General features: G+C 43.3%; 1 protein-coding gene across 1 annotated transcript in view; it reads right to left on the reverse strand.

Annotated features, from left to right (window-relative positions):
* Positions 1-24,261, reverse strand: part of Dner (delta/notch like EGF repeat containing) — a 336,946-nt gene that overhangs the window by 157,712 nt on the left and 154,973 nt on the right. Inside the window, exon 5 of the mRNA XM_036173515.1 lies at positions 20,595-20,740. Coding sequence (XP_036029408.1) covers positions 20,595-20,740 — 146 coding nt within the window. The remainder of the gene's footprint in view (positions 1-20,594; positions 20,741-24,261) is intronic.

The following is a 24,261-nucleotide window of genomic DNA, read 5'->3' on the forward strand; positions in this document are numbered from 1 at the left end:
CACAATAAGAAATAAAGGTGTGTTTTGAAAATGTATTTCCTAAGTGTAGCCCTTCATAATAATGTTTTTAATGTACACCATCTCCTGCCCTTACTGCCCACTGGTAACTACAGATTTGCTATATTTTTAAGACTCATGTATTAAGTCTCTTTTGGGGGAATAATCACAAAGTTGAGCAAATATTTCTAGATAAAATTGTCAGCACTTCTTAACTACACAACTAAAAATAGAGTTAGCTAATCAGAACCTCAGAAAAAAATGGCAAAAAAGTAAAACAACTGATTGGAGATGGCTGTGGCCAGTGGCACATGTCTTTAAAAATAAAAGCCAGCAAATACAGTACATGCTGGTGGCTTGGCTTCCAAAATGCGAGCAGCAACTTTCCCCCAACAATCAGGCTTTAAAATTAGAATTCCAAGAAGGAAATTAAGTGCAAGTATAGTCAGTTAAAAGCAGCTGCGGTGGCCAGAAGCACCTTGGGTAGTTTAAGACAAAAATGATCAGAGGCAGGGGGATGCCACACATAACAGAGGTCACGCACGGGTGGTGACTGTCAGTAGACTGTATGTCATGTGTGCTGCCTCCTCCATCATGAAGTATTTTTCTGTTTCATTATTTATTATTGTTCACTCTTGAGAATTTTACACATGTATACAATGAAATGTGGTGATATGTACGGTCCCATTTTCCCTCTAACTCCCCCATATCCTCCAACATGCTCCCCTCCTAATTTCACATCTTCTTCCTTTTTTAAAAAAATAATCTACTAAATCTGGTTAGTACTGCCCATGAGTGGGGGTGTGGAACCTTCCCTGGAATCGTGGGAAACCTATTATTAGTATCTGTACCCTCAAAGAAGAATTCTTCTCCCTCCCTTGGTAGCTATCAGCTGCCGGTAGCTCCTTCATTGGGGGTGGGACCTGGGGAGCTCTCCCCTGTAGGAGAAAATGCAGGCATGATCTGGCAGCCAGCCTACTTGGCACACTGTGCTTCTCAATAAGAAGCATGGTGAATTCTGAAGTAGCTGTTGCTGGCCTGAGGATGAGTCTGCACTCTCCACATCTCCCTTTATGTCTTTCTTCCACATAGAGACCCTGGCGCTCACTGTCCAATCCGAGGTAAAGACACCAATGACAGCAATAGGTGTCCACTATTTAAGTGGCTGATCTGGTGAAATGAAGCAGACACTGTTCCCTGAAACTGTCTGCAGAGTGGTTTATCTCCGTCCCCTTTAGTGACCCACAGGCACTGCATTCCCCCATCTATGCTAGGATTCTGGTACTCTGCTGATAACAACAGCGACTATGAGTCCCTAAGTGCAGCAGCCACGTCATGCCAGAGGACAGCATGGTACCACTCTTCATCCCAGCCTCCAGTTCTTACATTCTTCCCCCCACCTCTTCAGGTGATGATCTCTGAGTCTTTGGGGGGAGGCATGGATAAGGATGCCCCATCGTGTGGTGAATTAGGGCTGAGAACTGCCCTCTTATTCTCTGCACGTTGACCAGTTATAAGTTTGGGCATTGGCCTTTTCAAAGTATTCCCACATAAGAGATCTCCTTTAATTTCTGCAAGGATTTTTTTTTTCATCTATACTGAGTTTCTCTAACCCAATACTGTCTACATCTCACAGCACTGTAACATGACCACTTTCACCATTCTTATCACTGGAGGGGGGAAGCTGGGGTTACGGGGAACTAAGCGATGGGATTCTAGTAAGTGCTGGAGCCTTCAAGTGACCTTGAATCCTGATATCTACCCAGAGACAACTGGCCTCTACTGGTGTGCAAAGATTCAAACTTGTCTATGAACCAATATGGAAGCCAGTATCACTTAAGCCAACTCCTTAAAAGTTAGGTATTAGCTGGACATGACGATGCATACCTATCCTATACAAATATAGGTAGTAGAGCAGGAAGATCCAGAGTTCAAGGACAACCTGCACCACCTAACACCCTATCTCAAAATTAAAAAATAAAAATAAAAGAACACCTAGGTACTTGTTGTCTCCTTTGCTTCTCACTATAATTAGACAACTAAACTGAAGCCTCCAGATGCTTCTTCCTGCTTAAAACAAAGCTAAACATGGCAGGATCCCTGGAAACACAATGAACATTTTAAAGTTTAGATTCTAGCCTAAATAAAAACCCTACATTAGCAGAATTTTTAGTATAAATGTCTGGACTCTTGTAGCCCTGACAGGATAGGCTCCATCATTTATCCTTACTATGCCAATTAAGGAGACAAAAACAGTGGGAAGGAGAAAAAAGATTTATTAAGTATGGCCACTTTAGGAAGAGGAACAAATAAGGAGGTCACTGGACGACCCCTTCAATCCCATCTTCCCAGTCCTGGCATGAAGTTTAGAATTAACTAGAGGGCAGGAGAGGGTAGGCATAATGAAGCAGTCCTGGTCCTACCATAGGACAAGCTGGTCTGGTCCATTAAGTTATCAGAACCTTGTGAACTCCCTTCGGAGGAGACAAGTTCTTCCATAGGCTGGAACATGAGCTTTGGTCTTTCCCTTCCCCAGCCTGAGATTCCTGGGGAAGGTTTAATTTGGGGTGGGAGAGGGTCCACTATTCAGTAATCCAATAGCTAGAAAGCAGAGTGTAGTTTCCTTCTCTAAACTACCTCCACTCCTGCCAGGACAATACAACCAGAGCATCGACCTTCCCACCCAAACATCTGGATGAAGTCAATGTGAGCATCACAGACCCTTCCTGCAAGGCACAACTGTGGAACTGGTATCTGGTGAGCATCCCATGACTCTATCAATCAAGCTGGATGCAATGGAGTGTATTTTATTAATTTGCAGATGGAATTATTCTAGATAAAAGATGGAGGGATAGTATCATACTGATCTAAATATGGAAGCCCCAACTTCTCACATTTTTCACTTATTTTAGCAACTTGAAAAAGCCCTTCAGGCAAAGTCAGATCGGCTGCTGCTTCTGATTTTAGATAGCACAATTTCTCTGTCCTCCTCCTTTAATCCCCAAACTCTAGAACACAGGAGAAATAATCCTAACAGAGGGACAAGCTCTGGCTGGAAAGTGACTAGATTCCACGACAAACTCTCAGTGTCCCTGGCTAAGCCCCAGCCACTGCCTTCTCAGAAGCCTGTTTGCTGTCACCTGTGCCTTCATGACTGACATCTGGCTCATCCCTTTAATCTGTTATTTTCTACTGAATACAATGTTTTTGCCCATTGCTGCTTTATTTACCTGTTTTTCATAATTACATTCGACTTCATGCTACTCATTCCTACTCTGCACTTTACTTTCCAGTGCTTACAGGTATACAAAATGAAAGTGGGACCCAAGAAGTACAGAAGGAAGGATAAAACCAAAACACAGTGAAGGAACCCTATGGGGAGGCTGGTGAGAACGCTCAGTGGGTAGGGTACTTGCTGTGAAAACATGAAGGCCTGAGTTTGCTCCCTAGTGCCCACATAAACAGCTGGGTGCATGCCTGTAATCCCAACACTGGGCAAGTGGAAACAGGAGGATTCCTCAGACTGGCTAGCCAGCTGTCTTCCCAATCAGCAACCTCTAAGCTCAGTGAGACTGTCTCAAAAAATAAGTGGAAAGTGATCAGGAAGACATCAACATTGACTTCTAGTCTACACATACACACACACACACACACACACACACACACACACACACACACACAAGCTTATAAGGAAATGGCAAAGATTAAGAGGAAAGAAATAAAAATACATTCTACAGAGGTCAGGAAAATACTGCAGAATACTGTAGGGATTGATTATGGAGGAAAAAAACAAACTTCTTTGTATTTTTTTTTTGGTAGATACACAGCTGAATACACATATACAATTTATTTATGAAGTATATAAATGATGTTGTATAAGCAGCTGTAGGGATTTATTCTCTTTGCTCCAGTTTTCCCATTTCCTGCCAAAACACCACAACTATTGCCACAAAAATGTTTAAATGGTCATTTTCATGTTCTATATAATTAATGACCTTCAAATTCTTCATAATTCTGGAATATTCCACATTTGCCAAGCCCTCTTCTGGCCCCCTGGAAGGCTGTCAAGCTACAATTCTCTGAGCCTTTTTCTGCATTCAAGCCCTAAATGACATCCCACTGCACATATCACATAACCACCTCAGCCTGAGGCTTGAGACCCAGCTCAGATTCCCTGCCCAGAGGTTGTGTGGAAAGCAACAGCAACCAGGAGCAGAAAGGATTGCAACATGGCAACAGCTCAAGAGGGCCTGGAGTAAGCTTGCTGACTCTACCCATCACTGAGCAGCTGCTGAGTTCCAGGAGGAGCCAACTCCTTTCCCTCTGGAGTCAGCTTATCCATCCCTTATTGACTCAGAACCATGAAACTAGAAACTGTCCCCTGTGGTGACTTGGAGGGGACTAACGCCTGAAACACTGATCTTAGTAGCCACAAAGTGCCCATTATGTGAAAGGACGTTAGCATGGAATGATCCCAAGACCAATAAGAAACAGACAAGCAGGCTCAGGCCAGACTCTCAGCATCATTCTTGGACAGAAACCCATATCATGGTCTTGACTGTCTGACAGAGGCTGGAGATGCTGCATCCTGACTCTTCCCCAGGGAGGTGGTGGTGACCAGTTCAACATCAAGGCAATATTAATATTAATTTATCATCTTCTCTATCTCTGTCCTATTGTTTATTCCCTAAAAACAACCAATCTTTGATTTTTAGGTCAAGCAACCTGGAGCTAGACTGAGCAGGAATCCCAGCTCTAACCCAGCCTAGACCAGTATTGTACATGGCCCAGGGAGGCTGAACCATCTGCCATGAACCAAAGACAAAGTATCTGGAATCCCAAGAGTTGCTGAACCCACAAAACTCAACAAAGGGCCATCTTCCACTTTTTGTCATCCTGTCTGTCACCCAGTCTAGCCTCATACACAAAGACAGTAAGCTCAGATTTAGTTTGGATCCAGAATTTCAAAATGTGTTTCCAAAGGCATAAATCATGTTATTGATCAACATCATTCATTACTAAGGAGAGATGAGTGCTGAGCATGGTGGCACATGCCTTTTATCACTTTATTTAGGAGGCAGAGTCAGATAGATCTCTATGAGTTAGAGGCCAGCCTGAGCTACATAGTAAGTTCCAAACCAGCCAGGATAACATAGTGAAACCCTGTCTCCAAAGGAAGGAAGGGAAGGAGGGAGGGAGGGAGGGAGGGAGGGAAGGAGGGAGGGAGGCAGGCAGGGGAGAAAAGAAGATGTGGTGGTGTGAATGAGAACCAAAGGTCTCCAAAGGCTCATATATTTACAACTTAGTCCCCAGTTGGCTTGTGAATTATTTGGAAGGATTAGGAGGTGTGGCCTTGTTGGAGGAGGTGTGTCACTGGGGAATGGGCTTTGAGGTTTCAAAAGTCCAGGATAGGTTCAGGGTCTCCACCCACCTCTCTATGCAGGGATGGATCAGGAAAGCTCTCAGCTACAGATCCAGCACTATGCATGTTGCCATGCTCCCCACCATGATGAAAATGACTAGCCCTCTAAAACTATAAGCCATCAGTTAAATGCTTTGTTTTTATAAGAATTACATTGGTCATGGTGTCTTTTTTCAACAATAGAACACTAAGATAAAAAGAAGAAATGAAGGAAGGAAGGGAAGGACGGAGGGAGGGAGGAAGAAAAGAAAACACACAGTGAGGACCACTTCACACACCACACAATCAGATGTGAAGAATCAAATCTGGTGAGGATGTGAAGAAAATGAACACCCATACTCTTCGGGTAGCATTGTCAAGTAGTTTTGTTACTGTATGTAACAATATGGGCACTCTTTAAAAGTGCAACACATAATTACCTATGAGGTAGAATCATTCCTCTCCTCAGGAGAACAGGGAAACAGACAGACATTCAGCTTTCATAGCAGCACTATTCACCAGAAGCAAAGGGGGAAACAACAGAAAACCCATCTGTGATGAATGGATAAACCAACCGTGGTGAGCATCCCTATCTGAACTCCAAAGAGCTCCAAAGTCCAAACCTTGTGGAATACAGACATGGCGGTGCAGGTGGAAAACGCTATACCTGGCTTCATGGAGACCAACACCTGGCTTCATGGAGACCTATACCTGGCTTCATGGAGAGGTGGTAGTCAAAACATTCAGTGCTATTTAAAATATTAAATGAAATCTCCTTTAAGATATGTGGACAAAAGCCAGGCAGTGGTGGCACACGCCTTTAATCCCAGAACTCTGGAGGCAGAGCCAGGAGGATCTCTTAGAGTTCAAGGCCAGCCTGGGCTACCAAGTGAATTCCAGGAAAAGGCGCAAAGCTACACAGAGAAACCCTATCTTGAAAAACCAACATATATAATCAATCTTAAAGGTACTTGTTAATAAAACAAACCTGAGGCCAGTTATTGGGGTGAATGCTGGAAGATCAGAGAAGCAGAACAAGCCACGGCTATCTCACCTTGCTAGTTCCTCAGGTGATCCTGTTTCCTCAGGCTGGAAGCTTCTGAGTCCTCCTCCACATGAATCTCAGCTGAACTGTGTTGCTCCAAAGCCTGAATGCTTAACCAACCAAATGCTTAACTAACTACATGCTTTACTTTACTAGTCCCTGGTCCTCACGCCTTATATACCTTTCTCTTTCTGCCCCCATTCCCTGGGATTAAAGGTTGGGTTTCTGGGGTTAAAGGTGTGGGTCACCATGCTTAGCTGTTTCTAAAGTGGCCTTGAACTCAGAGATCCACCTGGCTCTGCCTCCCAAGTGCTGGGGTTAAAGGTGTGTGCCACCACCACCCAACTTCTGTTAGGGCTTACTCTTCCTATTTTCTAGCCACCATTCTAGCTTTGTTCTAGTGGCTGTCTGTTCTCTGCCCCCAGATATGCTTATTTCGGGGAATACACAATATTTCAGGGAACACAATACCCACTATATATATGGGGGGGGGGGGACAAGGTGTATGTGAAACATGAAGGAATCTCCTAATTAGACTTGGGTCTCCTCTCCCAAAATTCTAAAGATCCAAACCACTTTCAGCTGCTGGCATTTTGGATAAGGGATAAAGAACTTGTGACCCTCTGCAATGGAACATTAGTCATATATATTCAGCCATTAAAAGAATGAAGTACTAAACCACTCTGAAACAGGCATGAACTAGGAAATACTGAGTGAAATAAGTCACACACAAAGGGTTCACTCAATATGACTCCATTTAAAACCTCCAGAATATCAAAGCCATGGAGACAGAGGCAGAGGTTGCTAGGAAGTGGGGAATGGAGGAACAGGGAGTTCCTGAGTGGCATACGGCTTTATCTTGGGGTGGTAAAAGTCTTTGAAACTAGACAGAGGCATTGGTAGTCCATTAATACGTTATGGCCATGTTTTGTTTTGTTCTTTCCTATGGCTGATTTCATTGTAGCATACCCTATGTCCTACAATAAAAGCTCTTCACCTGGGCTTCCGTGCCTCATTGTCTCTCTCCTCAGAGCCAAACTTACTAAAACAGCAAGCCACACAGGTTGCCAGTGCCCCATCCCCTCCCCATCCACCTCTGTGATCTGCTTCCTGCCTACCCCATCCCTGTCTTCCCTGTAGCTTACCCAGAGGGAGTTCTCAGGTATGTCCTAGGAGGAGAGCACCAGACTCCAGGTGAGGCTTACTCTTCATTTACTTCCCCCTGAATGGAGCCAGCAATGTCCTTTCAGCAGGAAAGTGGTTTTTGAAGCATTTCATCATTTTAATTGGCTAGCGTTCATTTTCTCTCTTTAACAGAGCTTCAAGGAACATTTAGCCCAGGAGACAAGACAACCCAGGAGTCCAAGCTGCTGACCCAGGATGGGCATAGAGCAGAGAAGACCCAAGAAGAAAATAAAGATGGAGAAAGTTTCTAAGGAGCTTTTTAGAAACTGACCTGGAGCTGCTCCTAAGGAGCAAATCAAAGAAAAAAAAATACAAGCATTCAAGGAGCAGACACTGGAGAAGGAAGAAGAGGAGGGAAATGAGAAGGATAAGGAAGATCAGGGGGAGGAAAGAAGAAAGAGGAAGAAGAGGAGAAAGGAAAAGAAAATACTCAGAAAAAAAAGATCTGGACACATTCACAAAATGTAGCATCAACCTTTCGAGCTGAGGCATTCCTAAGGCCCTTTCCAGGAATCCAGAAGGTGAAGACTGTAGTATAGAAATATTAAGAGAGTCATTTTCATATTGGCCTTGGTACTAAAGATACAAAGTAATGGTGAGAAAATCACCCATTGTTCGTGGGAACTGTTTGTCACAGTTGTCTTGGGAGCTTCACCTTCATCCAGGATGGCAGGGGAAATGTCAGGTCTACTAGAATGTTCTCCTTGAGGAAGTGAAGGTTACAAGGCTGAAATCTCTCAGCCCTCCAGCACACATCTTCACATTGTGCTAGAACCACAAGTAAACGAGGAACACACCTTATCCCTTGGTGGGCCGAAGGTCGCCTCAAGCAAACACTCCCAACTCCCTTTTCCTTAAAATAATGACAAAAAGACCAACTGTATTTACCCAAACCTGCTTATGTGCAGACACTTTCTCTCAAATGAGCAAAGCCAGCCTGTCACTTGGAGGACAATACAAGAGATTTTGTTGTCAGAGATAAAAACCCAAGCTTTCAAGGACCAATTGGAGAGTTATGAAAACTTGTTATCTTCCACTACTTCCCTGGCAGATTCCCAATACTGAAAGGCTTTTCTGATGAGACTGGTGGTGATATCAACCACAGTTGTGACTTTCTTGATATGGTATCACAAAGTGTATCAACATTTGGAAGCTCAGTTATAACTCAGTGATGTGATATTTTCCATATGATTGATGGGAGATACTACAGGCCCCATTCATAAGCAAAATAGTTGTACACAGACCAGCAGATTGTCATGTAACAAAAGTGTATTGATAGAGTTTCAGATCCCAACCACATTCAATTAACCTTTAAGAATTCGCCATTTGTCAAGTTCTGTAGACTTTTCAAGAATATTCACAATTATTGAAAATGCTATTAAAACTTTTGTCCCTTTTCCAACTAACGGCCTGCGGGAGGCTGATTTTCTTCCCAGACCGAAACCAAAACACCACATGGTGACAGATTGCCTGGAAACGCAATCTGTAAATCTGTAAAACTCCAGCTGCTTTCTTTGAATCTGGGCCTTGAAAAAATTCTGTAAAAGAAAAAAAAAAAAAAAGCCACTCTCTAACTGTGTTTTTTAATCATTGTTTTGAGAAATATAGCTATTTTTCAATTAGTAGGTGTTGTTTATGTAAACTTGTGATGAGTTTATTAATGTAATGGATTGATAACTTTTTCTTCAGTCTATTCCTACAGTAGGTACCAGTAGACAGAACTAGCCTCCAAAAGCTGCTTCATTGAGAATGTAATGGAGGCCTAAGACCAAGATAAATAAATAATAAAAGCCTGAAAACTGCTGAGTTAGGTGACACCAGAGAGTTTTGTAAAGCAAACTACTGACTTGGCATCCAGAGTACATTTGCAGGAGACTCTGTTACTCAGCAGGCAGAAATGGGTCAAGTGCAAAAGAGGGCCACAGAAGGCCTGCGAGGGCACCTGATTTGCTCAGCAAGGCCAGTAGATCTCCCTCCACTGCAGTCGTAAATGGAATCATTGTTTTTTGTTTTGCTTTGCAGTTGTCCGGTTTTTGTCTTGTTTAGTTCTATTTTCTTTCAGACAAGATCTTGCTAGTTAGCTCAAGCTGACCACCAACTGGCCATCTGTCTGTCTCTTCCACCCAAGTATAAGAATTATGGGCATACCACATGCCCCACTTCCACTGTGGCATTTTGGTTACATAGGCTGCATATACCATTGTGTCACCTACTGATATTAAAGCCATCTTCCAGGTGGACAAGATGGCTCAGTAGATAAAGGAATTTGCCATCAAGCTTGAGTTTAAAACTTTCTGAGACCTACATGGTGAAAGGAGAGAACCAACCAACTCCCACAAGTTGTCCTCTGACCTCCATAAGTATGCCATAGCATAGTCTCTCTCTCTCTCTCTCTCTCTCTCTCTCTCTCTCTCTCTCTCTCTCTCTCTCTCTGTGTGTGTGTGTGTGTGTGTGTCTGTCTGTCTCTGTCTCTTTCTCTCTGTGTCTGTCTCTCTCTCTCACACACACACAAACATACACCAGTATACACCTGTAGTCTAGTACTCAGAAGCATAGGCAGGATGATTGTTCTAAAGTTCAAGGCCAGCCTGGTCTACACAGTAAGTTCACAATGGCCAGGGCTACAAAGCAAGACCCTACCTTAGGAAAAAGCAATCAACCAATAAATAAAGCTGGCTTTGTTAACATAAGCCACTGTGTGGTATTCCAACCATCTAACAATACGTTCCTCAGATCATATCCCTACCATTAAGGGTGAGTGGCCGTCAGCGTAATGAAGATAGCCTGCAACAATGCTTGCCATATGGACACATTAGAAGCCAGTGCTGGAGCCTGATGTTGGCCCTGTCCCATTTCAAATTAGCTCAGCTGTTTTATCTCCTAACATCTGTGTCTGCAGACACAAGTAAATGTTCACTAGGGAGCCACCAATACTACACAGCTGGGGAAGAGGTTTAGACTGTAAGGTCTGTCACAGAAGGAATGGGGTGATCTCCTACCAGACTAAGCACTGAGATTTCACTGGCTGAGGGACTGGATGTTGGAGAAGGTAAATAAGGGGTCAACTAAATTAATTCCAGCTCTAGGATCAAGCACTTAGGATAATTCTTGGGTCCCTAAGCAAGGACACAATACCCTCCTGTAAATGCCCTCCAGGTACACAGCTGGTTACCCACATCTTCCTAGTAGGACTAGCAGCTCACTGGCATATAAAATGAAAATTCAGCACTTCAGAGAAGTAGAAACAGGGAAAGCATTCCTGCCAGACTCCTGGGGAGGCTTTTATAAATCTCTCAGTCAAAATAGTCTAGCCAGACCTTTAATGTTGTGTTTGTTGCTCTTGTGTTGAATTATGGGCTGGGGAGATGGTGGAGCACTCACTATGCAACCATGAGATCCAAGTTCTAATCTGCATGCAGTGGTACCACCCATAATCCCAGCACAGAGAAGCAGAAATGGGGCTTGCCAGCATGCCAATGGCCAGCCTAGCCACTGGGGAGCTCCAGGTTCAGTGAAAAACTCTGTTCTACAAAAAATAATAATAATAAAGTAGAGAATGACTGATGTCAACCTCTGTCCTCCACATGCTCATATGTGCATCCAAGCTCACACACACACACACACACACACACACACACACACACACACACACACGACAATGGACACAGACAAAAGTAGAAATTAAACCAGTGAACTCTAGTTATTCCCCAACACAATTCTGAAAAAGGCATTTCTTCTCTTTGTGAAGCCTGTGTCACAATACATAAAGCATTATTTTCTCAAACTTTGTTCTAGACAAAGTCCAGAGAGTTGAGCCCCTGGTATAATATATGCCAAAGAAAATCACAGAAGAGAACAGTCAAGTCTTCTTGGCCCCTCCAAGAAGCTGTGACAGCATGCCTTCACTGTCCTGCTCTTTCCCTTTGTACATCACCTCAGACCCAACTCCAGACTCCCAGGGTCAGATCATACAGTTTGACAAGGTCACATGAATGCTTGAGAAATGTCATGTCTAAATGTGTAAGATAATGCCAAGTGACCCAACATATATTTCCATCTTAGGCCTGGATTTCCTTATAAACAGTGATCATAACATGAGGACACTGAAAACACAATAGAGCCTGCTGTCAACTGAGTGTTGAAAGAAGATGTGGGAGGCTGGGCATGAGGGAGTGAAGGAAGAACTCATCGTCATCCTCAGCTACATAATGAGTTCAAGGCCAGCCTGGGCTACAAAGCACCCATCTCAAAACCAAAACAAAATAAAATAAAATATAAATAAATTTTAGGGGGATGACATGTGGCAGGAGGAACAGACAGGTTGTGTGGCCCAGCAAGGAGGACTCTGGGCCACACATCCAGGAATTTCTCTTCAGACTCTTCCTCCATGAATTAGTCCTTGGGTAAAGGACTTCAATCTGTCTTGTATATTTGGTTTTCTTGCTGTTTAAAATAAAATAAGTGTGAGGCCTCTAAAAAACACCTCCACTATAAATTCTCTGACCCTCAAAATGCCAACCAATAATACACTCTTCACCCTAATGCATTTGGAATGACACCAGTCCTCCACAATGTCTCTGCAATTCTTTGCCCCAGGAGACAGTCAACCTTACACAAAACACTGATGCTGGTTAGAAAGCACACTGAGACGTTTGTCCTTTGAGATGTCATTTAGAATCATCTCTCAAAATAATTTAGAATCAGTGATTCAAGCATGTTGCCATATTTTTAGGCAGGCAGTGATACTGTCATCCTTCTGTTCTAGGACATGAAAGGCAGAGATGACTTTTTAGTTACACTAGCACCAAGAGTGATAATTCAAACACAAGTTGATGAAATCCTAGCACAGCTCAGCCATGCCTATTAAAAAGAAAAGGTGACAGCTGGACTACACTTACTTTGATGATCCCTGTGGTTAATGTGTTTCCTAATACTTATATTTTATTATTCACAAAAATATTTCTTCTCTGAAGTCCACAGGGTACTCACTGCAAGTGAAATTTCAGATCTCACCTCCTTTCATCAGCTAATAATGAACCACCAGCACCTTGACCAACTTTTATCACTGCTGAGTCCTGTGAGGGTGTGGCTAGGCAAGGTGTCTTAAGCTATTTAAATATACTTGATACTCTCTCCTTAGAATTTGTTTTAAATTTTAAGGGATCTGACACAAGTTTGGGGAGTTTTGCATGTGTAATTTTACCTTAGCCTCACTTCCAAAGCATATACCCTCTAGCTCAAAAGGCATTTTTAGTGTGTGTGTGTGTGTGTGTGTGTGTGTGTGTGTGTGTGTGTACAACAGAGACAGAGACTCTCACTGAACCTAGAGCTCATCAATTCAATGAGACTGACTGGTCAGCAGGCTGAAGAATCCTTATATCTCTCCCTCACCAGCACTGAATTATAGGTACACACTAACACAACCAGCTTCTTTTGTGGATACTGGGGATTTGAACTCAAGTCCTCAAGACTTAGTTACTTTACTCCCTGAACTATCTCCCTGGTCTAGGCTCAAAGTTTTTAATGAGTCCTGTTATTAAGTTGTTGTAGGAAAAAACAAAACAAAACAAAACAAAAACAAAGACTTGGCCTCCTTCTTTATGATAAGAGCAAGTCTTTCCTCTTTTTTTTTTTTAACTCATCACCTATTAATTGGTTTATCAGGCATGTGTCTCCCATTAGCCATTATTTTACTTAGCACTCTCTTTGTTGTGTCTTGATGCCTACTTGAAGGAGAGATTTCTCCAGAGTTCTGGCGGAGCCTGGGGGACCTGACCCCATTGCACACTAAACAAAGTGTGAAGGTCCTTCTGCATTCCAGTGATTGGCAGCCAGCTAGCCTTCCGATACTAAACTCAAACAACAGCGACTACTCCTTTGATTCTCTGTGAGTTCCTCATCTACCCTTCCACCCCATTGCTTGCTTGCAACCCTGCCAGGTCAGAGTGCCCTTTTTCTCAAGGTCCCATGAGGGTCTCTGCCTTACATAATAATGCGGAAGAGTTAGCTCTTAGTTCATTGATGGTGAGTAACTATGACAACTGTCTGCCCTTCCTGCACATGCCACTGCCACCTACAGAGAGGCTCACCTATGGTGATGGCTTCAAACCAATAGGAGGACAGCATCAAAGAGGTCACAGGTTAAACCATTCTGACTGGTTTCTTTCTGAAATGGTGGGAAAAGGGCTGTGATGTTTGAATTGTCATTGGTGCCCACTACTTTCCAGCTCCTGCTAACTGTGAGTCTTCAAGCAGAGAGTATTTTCTTCTGACTCAGTATTTTCAAAACCCACTATTTATTTGTGGCATCCCTATTTTTGTCAAATGTAAAACTGAGTTTACACATCTACCTCAAAGCTTGAAGAACTGGTCCCTATCACATCTCCGATATTAAATTTCTCTTCCTTGTTCAGCTCAGGATCCTACAGCAGCTCCAACATGCAAAAGGCTATGCTACTTGTTATATTAGATGCAGAATGATTCAGAGTCAAGTGCTAACATGAAGAAGCCCACCGTCACAGTCTGTGGGGATGCCCCTGCCCCATACTCTCAAGCCTATCATAGACATTCCTCTGGGCTCTCATAGAATACTTGCAAAGTTCTGTGAACACATGCATCACTGTGCTCCACTCCATCAATAACTCTTCCAGCATGCTGCTCCCAAGGTCTTCTGACTCCTTTTAGACATCCAGGCAATGTCTTTGTAGACCCAATCTATATCCCCCAGAACCTAGGGAAACCTAGCCACTAAAGTAGGCACTCAAGAACCCAGGCATGAGGTAGGTGCAAATCATGACAGATGTGTAAAAACACAAACACAAACCAAAAGCCCCATTCCCCCAAAAGACAAGAAAAATACAACCAGACTCAAAACAACTGTTCAGTGACACTTCTGGAAACAAAAATGTTTGGAGCTGAAATTTAACTCTAGTTGGGAAATTGGGAGAACAGGATCCAGAGGACAGGCAGGTAGGTTAATTTTCAGACAGAAATCAATATAAGCAAGAACAAAACCACAGAGATCTGCGGGAGCCAGAGGGGTGCTGGGGAAGGAAGGCAGAAGCTAGAAACACTACCTGTGAGTCCCTGTCATTTCTCTGCAAATGAATTCTGACATAAACAAACCCAAGATCTGGGATTTCCTGGAAACTCTAACAAAAGAGCACCAGCTTCCATGGAAGGAAAGGGATTAGTCATAAGGCCAGCAGGGTCCTAAGAGGGCAGTGTCACCTACCTAGGCCATGTAGGACAGAAAATAGGGATATCAGGTCAATGATTCAGGATGATAAATCAAGGCCACATAGAAGAACTCAGTCTGGCCATGTGTCAAACAGGATTCCAGAGAGCACAAACCTGTGACTACTTCAAGAGGAGGGAGGGAGGTGCCACAAGGTCAGGACTCCAGTTCCACAGCTGGAGACCAAACTAAGACATGGTCTTGAGGACACAAGAGCAATGCCAGCTGAGTTCTCTCTCAAAGCAAAGTGTCAGTGTGTGGCTGTGGTATCCCAGCCTCAAAGCCAAAGTACAGTGGATTCATTCCTAAGGCAAGAGCTAGGGAAACTTCTAGGTGATTCCCTGAAAGCAGAGCCCTGATCCCTTTACCTTTTGATGGACACAAAATCAACAAGTGGGAAATGACAGGACAGTCATTGTTCTATCCAGTCACTTCCATCTTGAGTTCATTATTAACTCCGTGTGGGAATTAATGGGACAATCCTTGAATGAAAACATGGTGCGCACTCACAATGGAGAATGAGCATGAAAGGGTGAACACACTCCTGGACTCTGTTCATGGGACTGTTGCCTGCAGTCTACCTTCCCTTCCATCACCTAACATCAGTCTGAGTGACAGGCTGAAAGGCAACCTTCTGTCAATGGCTTCAGGCTGTTCTTAGGCAATGGAATGTTTTAAAATGCCCTTAGACTTGTGTACAAGGCAATTCACTACCTAGAAAGAGGCAACAGAGAATCAATGGTACAGTGAGAATCTTGTGATGGTCAATTTTCACACATCAATGTGGCTGGGCCACCATACCGATATATCTAGGCATCCGTTATTATGGATCTTGTTCTGAAAGGGTGTTTGTGAATGAGGTTTACACTGAAATCAGTAGGTCCTGAGTAGGAAGTTGCTCTCGTGAGTAAGCCTCATCAGTCAGGGGAAGACCTGTCTGGAATGAAAGGTTGACGTCCCCAAGCCAGAGAGAATCACAACAGCAGATATCTTCAGACTACGTTTGCCCTGTTTCTGCAGCAACACACAGTCTTGGGACTCAACTGCAATTATTTCTGCAGTCTCCAGTTTTCAGGCTTCTGCCACTAGATTTAGGACTTGGCAACACTTCACAGTGGCATAAACTTATTCCTATGCCATCCTATTGGCTCCATATCGTTAGAAAGTTCTAACAAAGCTCTTTCAATTCAAAGACAAGGTTCATACCATGTAGTGTGGGTCTAAGCAGACTCAAAAGCCCCATGCTACCCTCTTGAAAAGATAATCAAGGGGAGCTGGGGAGATAGCTCAGTCATAAAAGTGCTGGCCTTACAAGAACCTGAGTTCAATCCCCAGAGCCCACATTTAAAAACAACAACAACAACAGGTGTGGTGGCAAGCATTTATAATGCTAGTATTGGCCAGGAGACATAGGCAGCTCCCTGGGGATCAGGCCACCTAGCCCAGCATATTTGGTGAGGTCCAGGCTAGAGAAAGACACTGTCTCTAGAAACAAAGCAGACAGCACTGGAGGAATGTTACCCAGGTTGACTTCTGGCATCCATATGTGCAAGCATACACATACATGGACACACACACACACACACACACACATGTACACACACACACACACACACACACACACACACACACACAAAGATAATCAAGGAGCCAATCATCAAAGGTGACCGCTGTTAGCAGGACAACCTTGGTAATAAAGTTCAATAAGAGAATTGGTAGCCAGCAGTAAAGTTCCTTCCATAAGACAAAAGACTGAGAAATATCCTCTAACCAAAATACATCTGACAGGAAGGAAATGAGCTCAACTACTCAGTGAGAGTGGTGTAAAAGTAACAAAATTGTTTGTATCTTGATGGATGATCTAATAAAATAATATAAAATGATTAGAAACAATAAAACAAAATCACCAAATACAGTTCTATTTTTCTTGTGCTATAAAGTAGATTCTTGCACAGAGAGAAAGCTGGACTGTGACTTCTGACTTTAGGGAACAATAAAAAGAAACACAATGACAGTGTGAAAACACAAGCTGCAGCTACTTAAGTTACTGTATCTGACCAGACAATGGCCACATTTAAAAGATACAAATCTCAAGTAAGCACAAAAAAGATAAGCCACCTTCCTAATCCCCCTGTCCTTGCCACAGCTAGTAGCTGTCTAGAGGAGACATTTCCTTCCTGGAGAACACCACACATACACAGGAACGTGTACGCACACAGATACACAGGAACATGTATGCACACGCAGATACTCACGAACATGTATGCACACACAGGTACACAGGCAGTGTTAGGTTTCCGACAAACATTGCCTCAGGGGCTGAGGACACAGTTCAGTCTATGAAGTGCTTACAGGACAAGCATTTGGACCCAAGTTCCAAGAACCTATATAAAAAGTCAGGTACAATGGTGCATGCTTGTGGTCCCAGCACTATGGAGACAAGATCCTTGGGGCTCATTGCCTAGGCAACCTACTTTAATGGGTGAACCCCAAGCTCAGCAAAAGACTCTGACTCAAAAGTCAAAATGAGGGTGACTGAGGAAGATACCTGAGGTTGACCTCTGAGCACCACATGCACAAGCAAGCATGCAAGTGCATATCCCACAGATACACATGAATGTGTATGTACACACAGATACACATGAACGTGTACACACACAGATACACAGGAATGTGTCTGCACACATACACAGGAACGTGTACGCACGCACACAGATACACAGGAACGTGTATGCACACACAGATACTCACAAACATGTATGCACACACAGGTACACATGAATGTGTATGCACACACAGATACACATGAACGTGTACACACACAGATACACAGGAACGTGTCTGCACACATACATAGGAACGTGTACACACACAGATACACAGGAATGTGTATGCACACACAGATACTCACAAACATGTATGTACACACAGGTACACATGAATCTGTATGCACACACAGATACTCATGAATGTGTACGCACACAGATACACAGGAACATGTCCGCACACAGGTACACATGAATCTGTATGCACACACAGATACTCATGAATGTGTACGCACACAGATACACAGGAACGTGTACACACAGAGATACACATGAACATGCACACACACAGATACACAGGAACATGTACACACACAGATACACAGGAATGTGTACACACACAGATACACAGGAATGTGTACGCACACACAGATACACATGCAAAATGACTCAGATGCAGTGACTGATCACAACATTCTGAAGGTAAATGTAAAGCCAATAGTGGTGAACTCCACAATTGAACTGGTGCTGGGGGGTGTCAACAGCTGGGGCTGAGCTAGCTGCTGGAAGCTCTTCAGAGAAGCCCATGTCCCCAGTGAAGACGTGCTTGCTCTGAAATGATCTGCCAAAATGAGTGCAGACTCTGCACCAAGGCTTTTGAGTCTTTTTATCCCGTGTTTGGCAAGGTTTTCCAAGTTATCTGCCAGGTGCTAAATACCTCTCCAGCCTTTTCAGTGAATCTGAATGCAAGCAGAGTGCCCAGCTAGAGTTTCCTCACATGAGTCCCACATCCTCAGTGCGAACCCAAACACGTCATGGCAACATGATGACTACCTCCTGGTGAAACATTTCCCTAAAGGGCCAGCCATTAGAAAACAGAGTTCAGAACAAAGTCTCCCACTTCATCAGTCACTGACCCCTCTATTCCATTCCTGGGCATATACACAAAGGACTCCAGATGCTACTAAAGAGACACCTGCTCAGCCATGTGCATTACTGCTCTATTCACAATAGCCAGGAAATGGAATTAGCCAAATGCCTATCAACAGATGGATAATAAAAATGTGGCAAATACACACATGACAGAAACATTCAACCATAAAGAAAATGAAAATTTCAGATGAATGGAGCTGGAAAACAGAACCTGCCTGTACCCTTTCCCATGTGGATCCCAGCTTCTGATTTTACAGCTGATGTTGCAGTGAGTGTGGTCAGAGGCCAGGACACCAGAAAGGGGGCCCATGAGAGGGAGAAGGAGGAAGAAGAGGGGCGGGTATCAGAACACACGTGATATGGAAGTGGAAGGGTGCAAGCAGGGAGTGGGTGGGTGGGAGAGAGGGGTTCAGGAAGAGCAGGTCAACCACAAAGGAGGTAGGTATGAGAATGGCTTAAGGACATCTGTTAGTTCGTCAGCTAATTTTTCAAAAATAAGATAAACATCCAGAGTGGCAGTGCTCCTGAGACAGTTCTCTTTTATTGACAGAACTAGTCAGGCCTCAGAACAATTTGGTGGGGACAGTAAGGATAGGAGCTGTGGATATCTTCCCTACAGGCTGATGTGGAAGCCATGACACTTTCCACCACTTCTCCCTCTTCTCTTCTGGGCCTACTTCACCAAGTAGGCTCTGCACCGCTTCCTCGTCTTCTCTACAGTTGTCAGCCCAGCTCTCAACGTCATGAGGGGACATTCAGTATCTTCTAGATCCCCCATAGTATGCATTGACAAGAGAAGTTTCCCTTCAGAAAGGGAACAGACTGCGCTGAAGGGGCAGACACGGAAGACCCTCTTGGCTTTGTAGATACTGCTTGTAGGCCGTGCCTCACCTCCTGTTACCCCACATTCTCTCTCCCCCTGTACTGGAGGGACAACAGCTTTGGCTTGGTTTATCCTCACATCTGTCCGCTAAGATTCACCAGAAACTATCATTCCCACTTTCACTTGGGTTCCTTACCACACTCTGCCTCTTCCAGGAACATCTTACAAGAGAGTGGCATATTTAAGCAATTGCAATATTATGTCTAAAACAGTGAAACTGCACATTTTCCATGTGACAAGTATTATTTGAAAGCTTCTTCCTTTTGTCAGTTAGTCCCATTCCCTTCACTCATTAAAGTTCACATCTCAGCTTTGAAATATACTTACATTATCCAAGAAAATGTATCTATTTATCCCTTAAAATCTGTCTAAAACAAGTCATAGCTTTGTGGTATTTGGAGAATCCATGTTTGCTTAACTATCACTCTGGTGGAAGTGTATATGTAAATGGAGAGAAGAAAATAAACAAGGATATGTTGGAGCCAGAAGTAGGAAGTAGTGGGAGGAATGGGCACCCCCAATGGAACAGGCACCCAGATTAATAACACTGTCACCCCTGCTGGGATCTTCAGTTGGAGTCTAGAGGCAATCTGCCAAAAAGGTTTGAAGGGAACCTGAGATGCAGGGATGATGGTCCCAGTGACTGTCATGGCCCTTTGCTGGTCTGATAGCTGATTCCTGTCAATCCTGGAAAGAAGGCAGAAGAGAAAACTATCTGCAGGCCCTTGTCCCACTCACAAGAGACCTGGTGTCACGTGACCACAGCTGCCAAAGAAAATGAGGGCTCGGGTCCTCCATAGTGTTTATAATGCTGGCTCCTCAAAGATGAAATCCACTGGGTCACCCTGTTCTCCACACCTTCTCTTGCTGTTCCCTCACTTTCATCACTAGCCTGAGGAAGGGATTGCCACAGTTTCAAATCCTGAGAAATAAATGACCATGATGACTTTTGCTTTCTTCCATTTCATTTGATTCTTCTACCAGAAGTAACCTCAGCTTCATACTAACTCAAGAAGGTCTATCTCTACATAGAACTTACTCCAGTGACTTTAAAAGTCACATGGAAACTCATGTATCTATATGTTGCCTACACATATATACAAATATATATTTGTTTAGTTATGTAGAAGCTCCCATGTGTCCCTTACCTCTGATGGCTTCGTGGCACATTTTCCTTTTCCTGAACACTCTAAGTCATTCCAGTGGCTATCCCCAGGCACACAGGTACTGGCCTTCACCACCAGAGTTAAACGCAAAGCCACGATGGACTTAGCAACAGAATCATTCACAAAACCTAAAAGGAAACAGGATAATAATAAATGTAAAGCAAGCTCTTCCAACACACTTTCTGCAAGACTAGAATTTTGCCTAGGCTGAATTTAGTCTGAATGTCAGATAAACACCATACATGGAGGAATAAAGTAAGCCACACAGCTTCTGTTGATTCAGACTTCAGGTCCTTAAGATGCAACATCCCTCCAATCATCATGGGAAATTGCTAAGGACAAAGAAGGGGAGCATCAGGCACATCCATCATCATTCTGTTCTGCTCCTGCCTTTGTCCTGTGAGAGACACTTTGTCTGCCAGTCTCATCTCTGTGCTTCATCTTAGAACTCAACCTCTGAGTTTACACCCTGGTCTTTACCTGCTGCAAGTAGGAAAATGTAATGGAATTCAGCTACTATCACAAAAGCTACTAAAGGTCAAGCCATGGCTTAAGAAGTCTTGGTGATATTTTAGCTTTTGTATATCTATTAGCTGGTTCCTAAAATGATTTTCTTGTATGTTATGTACTCCCAAGAACTCCTAACAGTATATTTATCTAAAATACCTATCAAGCATCCAAGGCCAAATGATCTCCTGAACTAAGGTAACACCCTTATGGAAACAACACCTGTCTCCTAGGTCAGGCAGATAGTTTTATTTCTTGTGCAATTTAAGGTGAGACCCTCCTTTCTTATACAGCCTTACTAACATTATAGACTCCTAATTTCTTACCTAACCACTTCTAGGAATGTAGATTGAGCACACAAATTCCCTTTCTGATATACTAACCCACATTAGCTCTCAGTTGACCTCCTCCTTTAACCACATTCCTTTTTTAGGTTGTAAAAGAAAGCCTGACCGTCACTGCAGAAGACTCTTATCTGCCTTTATGACCCTGTAGGAATTCAAGCCTGGTGACATGGGAGGATTGCTATTGCATGGGTTTATAACTGAGTACCTCAGAGACTTGGGGAGAACTGAGCGGTATAAGGAGGATTTTGACTAGAGAGAACTTGAGGACGAGATGGAAGATGAGGAAGAACCAGATGGGGAAGTACTAGATGGGTAAGAACAAGATGAGAAGAACCTAGATGGGGCAGAATTAAGATGAGAAAATTAAGATAGAACTTAGAGGGGATAGTAGATAAATACAGAGAGAAAGGAATTAGGCTTGAGTACAGAACTGAAGCTGTGTAGATAGGAATTTATCCCAGAGGAATAAAGTAGACGGACAAAAAGCTTGGTGTACTTAGATTCATTTCCCAAAAATAGTTCTCACCTTTGGTAGTTTCTCTTCTGAGCCCCTGGGAAGACTGGGCTGGTCCTATAATAATTTTTAAGATTCACCCCCACAGAGAAAATGCATGTATTACTCATTGCTTCTTCTCCTGGGTACTCTGGATAGTCAAAAGTTCTGGAAATTTCTAAAGACCCCATCTTGTATCAACCCATCCCAGAGAGTACTATGTTGGAAAACTCACATCTGCCCGTTATTCTAGCTCCAGGAGATCTGACATTCTCTTCTAGTCTCCAAGGCACACACATACATACATACATACATATACAACACACACACACACACACACACACACACACACACACACACACACTCACATACACGAAGAGAGCTTCTGGCTATATAATATTATTTTATACATATTATATCTATATATATATTATATATTATATATATGTATATATATATATAGCATGCAAAAAATTAATTGTTGGATGTAAGCCTTATATTCATTTCATAATTGTGTATGAATTAATTTTCATGTAATGGAGTTTTTAAGTTTAAGATTCTCTATTATGCTTCAGGTATCAGAACTTTATACAGGCTTTGACAGGCTAGATACCTATAATACATAGTTCCAGAGGGCATCATGGTTACTATATCCGAGCTCTTTTAACAATCTATTACTTTCATTGTCCTGAGGCACAGGGATGTACACAGACTTACATTTTTTTCTCATGAGTACACTGAAGTAAAACAAGAAACTGGGTAAGCAATAGAATGCCTTGGTCTGCCTTGTGTGCAGGATAGCTAGCATCCTCTCCTTAATGATGGTCACTTAAGAATATGTTGCCAGGTTGGGGATTTAGCTCAGTGGTAGAATGCTTGCCTAGCAAGCACAAGGCCCTGGTTTCCATCCTCAGCTCCACAAAAAAAAAAAAAAAAAAAAAAAAAAGAATATGTTGCCTCTGTAGATGAGAAATCAGCAACCTTCTAAATAGTGTTCTCAATTTAAATGCCCTTGCACCCTGGGGATGCTATGTATTATTTCCTAAGACTCATTACCACAGATTTGTTCAAAGTGTTCCTTGACATATTGGGTTCACTTTGCATTCTTTTAAATGCTAAGCGGAGGGCAGTCACAGAGCAAAGCGTGAAGCAGGCCTTGAACTGGGGAAAGAAAGGAGTTAAGAGGTGCTGCAGTTCTGAGTCCCTGATGGAACAAGTGGGTTGTCAGGAATGCTGATGAAGCCCTCTGCTCTCAGAACTATTCCTCACAGCTGTGGGAAGTTAGTTTCTGCACTGCACTCCTGTATTTCCTGAATATTCAGGCAAGTCTTCACACTATACCACTCCCCATGTGCCCTACAAAGACATTGTGTCAACTTGGTGTCTCGGTGGAGACTGGAAGAAGGTTTCTGGTGTAGAGCGGTGTTTTAGTCCATAGGGAGCAGGTTGCTTTCTTCCTGGCATTTCCTATTGAACCTCTGTTGCAGACAAACTTTAGAGAAAAAGGAAGTGAATGGCTTGCTCCATGGAGGCTCTGCACTATACAGAAATACCCTGTGCATCTCAACTCTGCAAACACGTTCACCGCTCTCTCTTGCTGGCAATACTCCTCCTCCTCCAACTCTGAAAACCACTGAGATCCTACTCTCATCTCATCTCACTTGGGGGCTTTTCCTTGATATTCCAGTGTATTCTGAGTTTGACTGGGTCTACCCATGCTCAAGTTTACATCATGCATTAGTCCCCAACTATTTGTCTTAGATGGTTCCTTCTTATGCCACCCTTGCTGACACCTCCTTGGTGACAAAGAACAAGCCTTGGAGAAGGGATGGGTAACACATGGGTACACAGAGCCAAAGCAGCAAAGACGGGGGACAAAAAAAAAGAGTTCCAGAATGCCTTATGAAATATGTATTATGTCCACTCAGGTGGGTGGGGGGTGCATGTGTATATAGGGACATGTCATGCATGTCCATGAGGAGGCCTTACAACAACCTCAAGTGTTGTTCCTCAGATACTTTCCATCTTTATTTTTAGTCAAGGTCTCTTACCGGCCTCACACACACAAAGTAGGCTAGGCAGGGTGTCCAGCAAGCCCTGGGCTGTTCTCCCTTCCCAACCTCTGGGGTTGAGTACGTATCACCATGCCCAGCTTTCATTACATGAATTCTCAGGGTCAAAGTCATACACTTTCAAAGCAAGCACTTCACCAACTGAGCCATCACACCAGTCCATGTTCTATTCAAATCCTGAAGAACAGCAATCATTGGAATGCACAAATCCTAGGTTATTATCAATTTAG

Source organism: Onychomys torridus, chromosome 23, assembly GCF_903995425.1.
Source record: "Onychomys torridus chromosome 23, mOncTor1.1, whole genome shotgun sequence".
Taxonomy (NCBI): domain Eukaryota; kingdom Metazoa; phylum Chordata; class Mammalia; order Rodentia; family Cricetidae; genus Onychomys; species Onychomys torridus.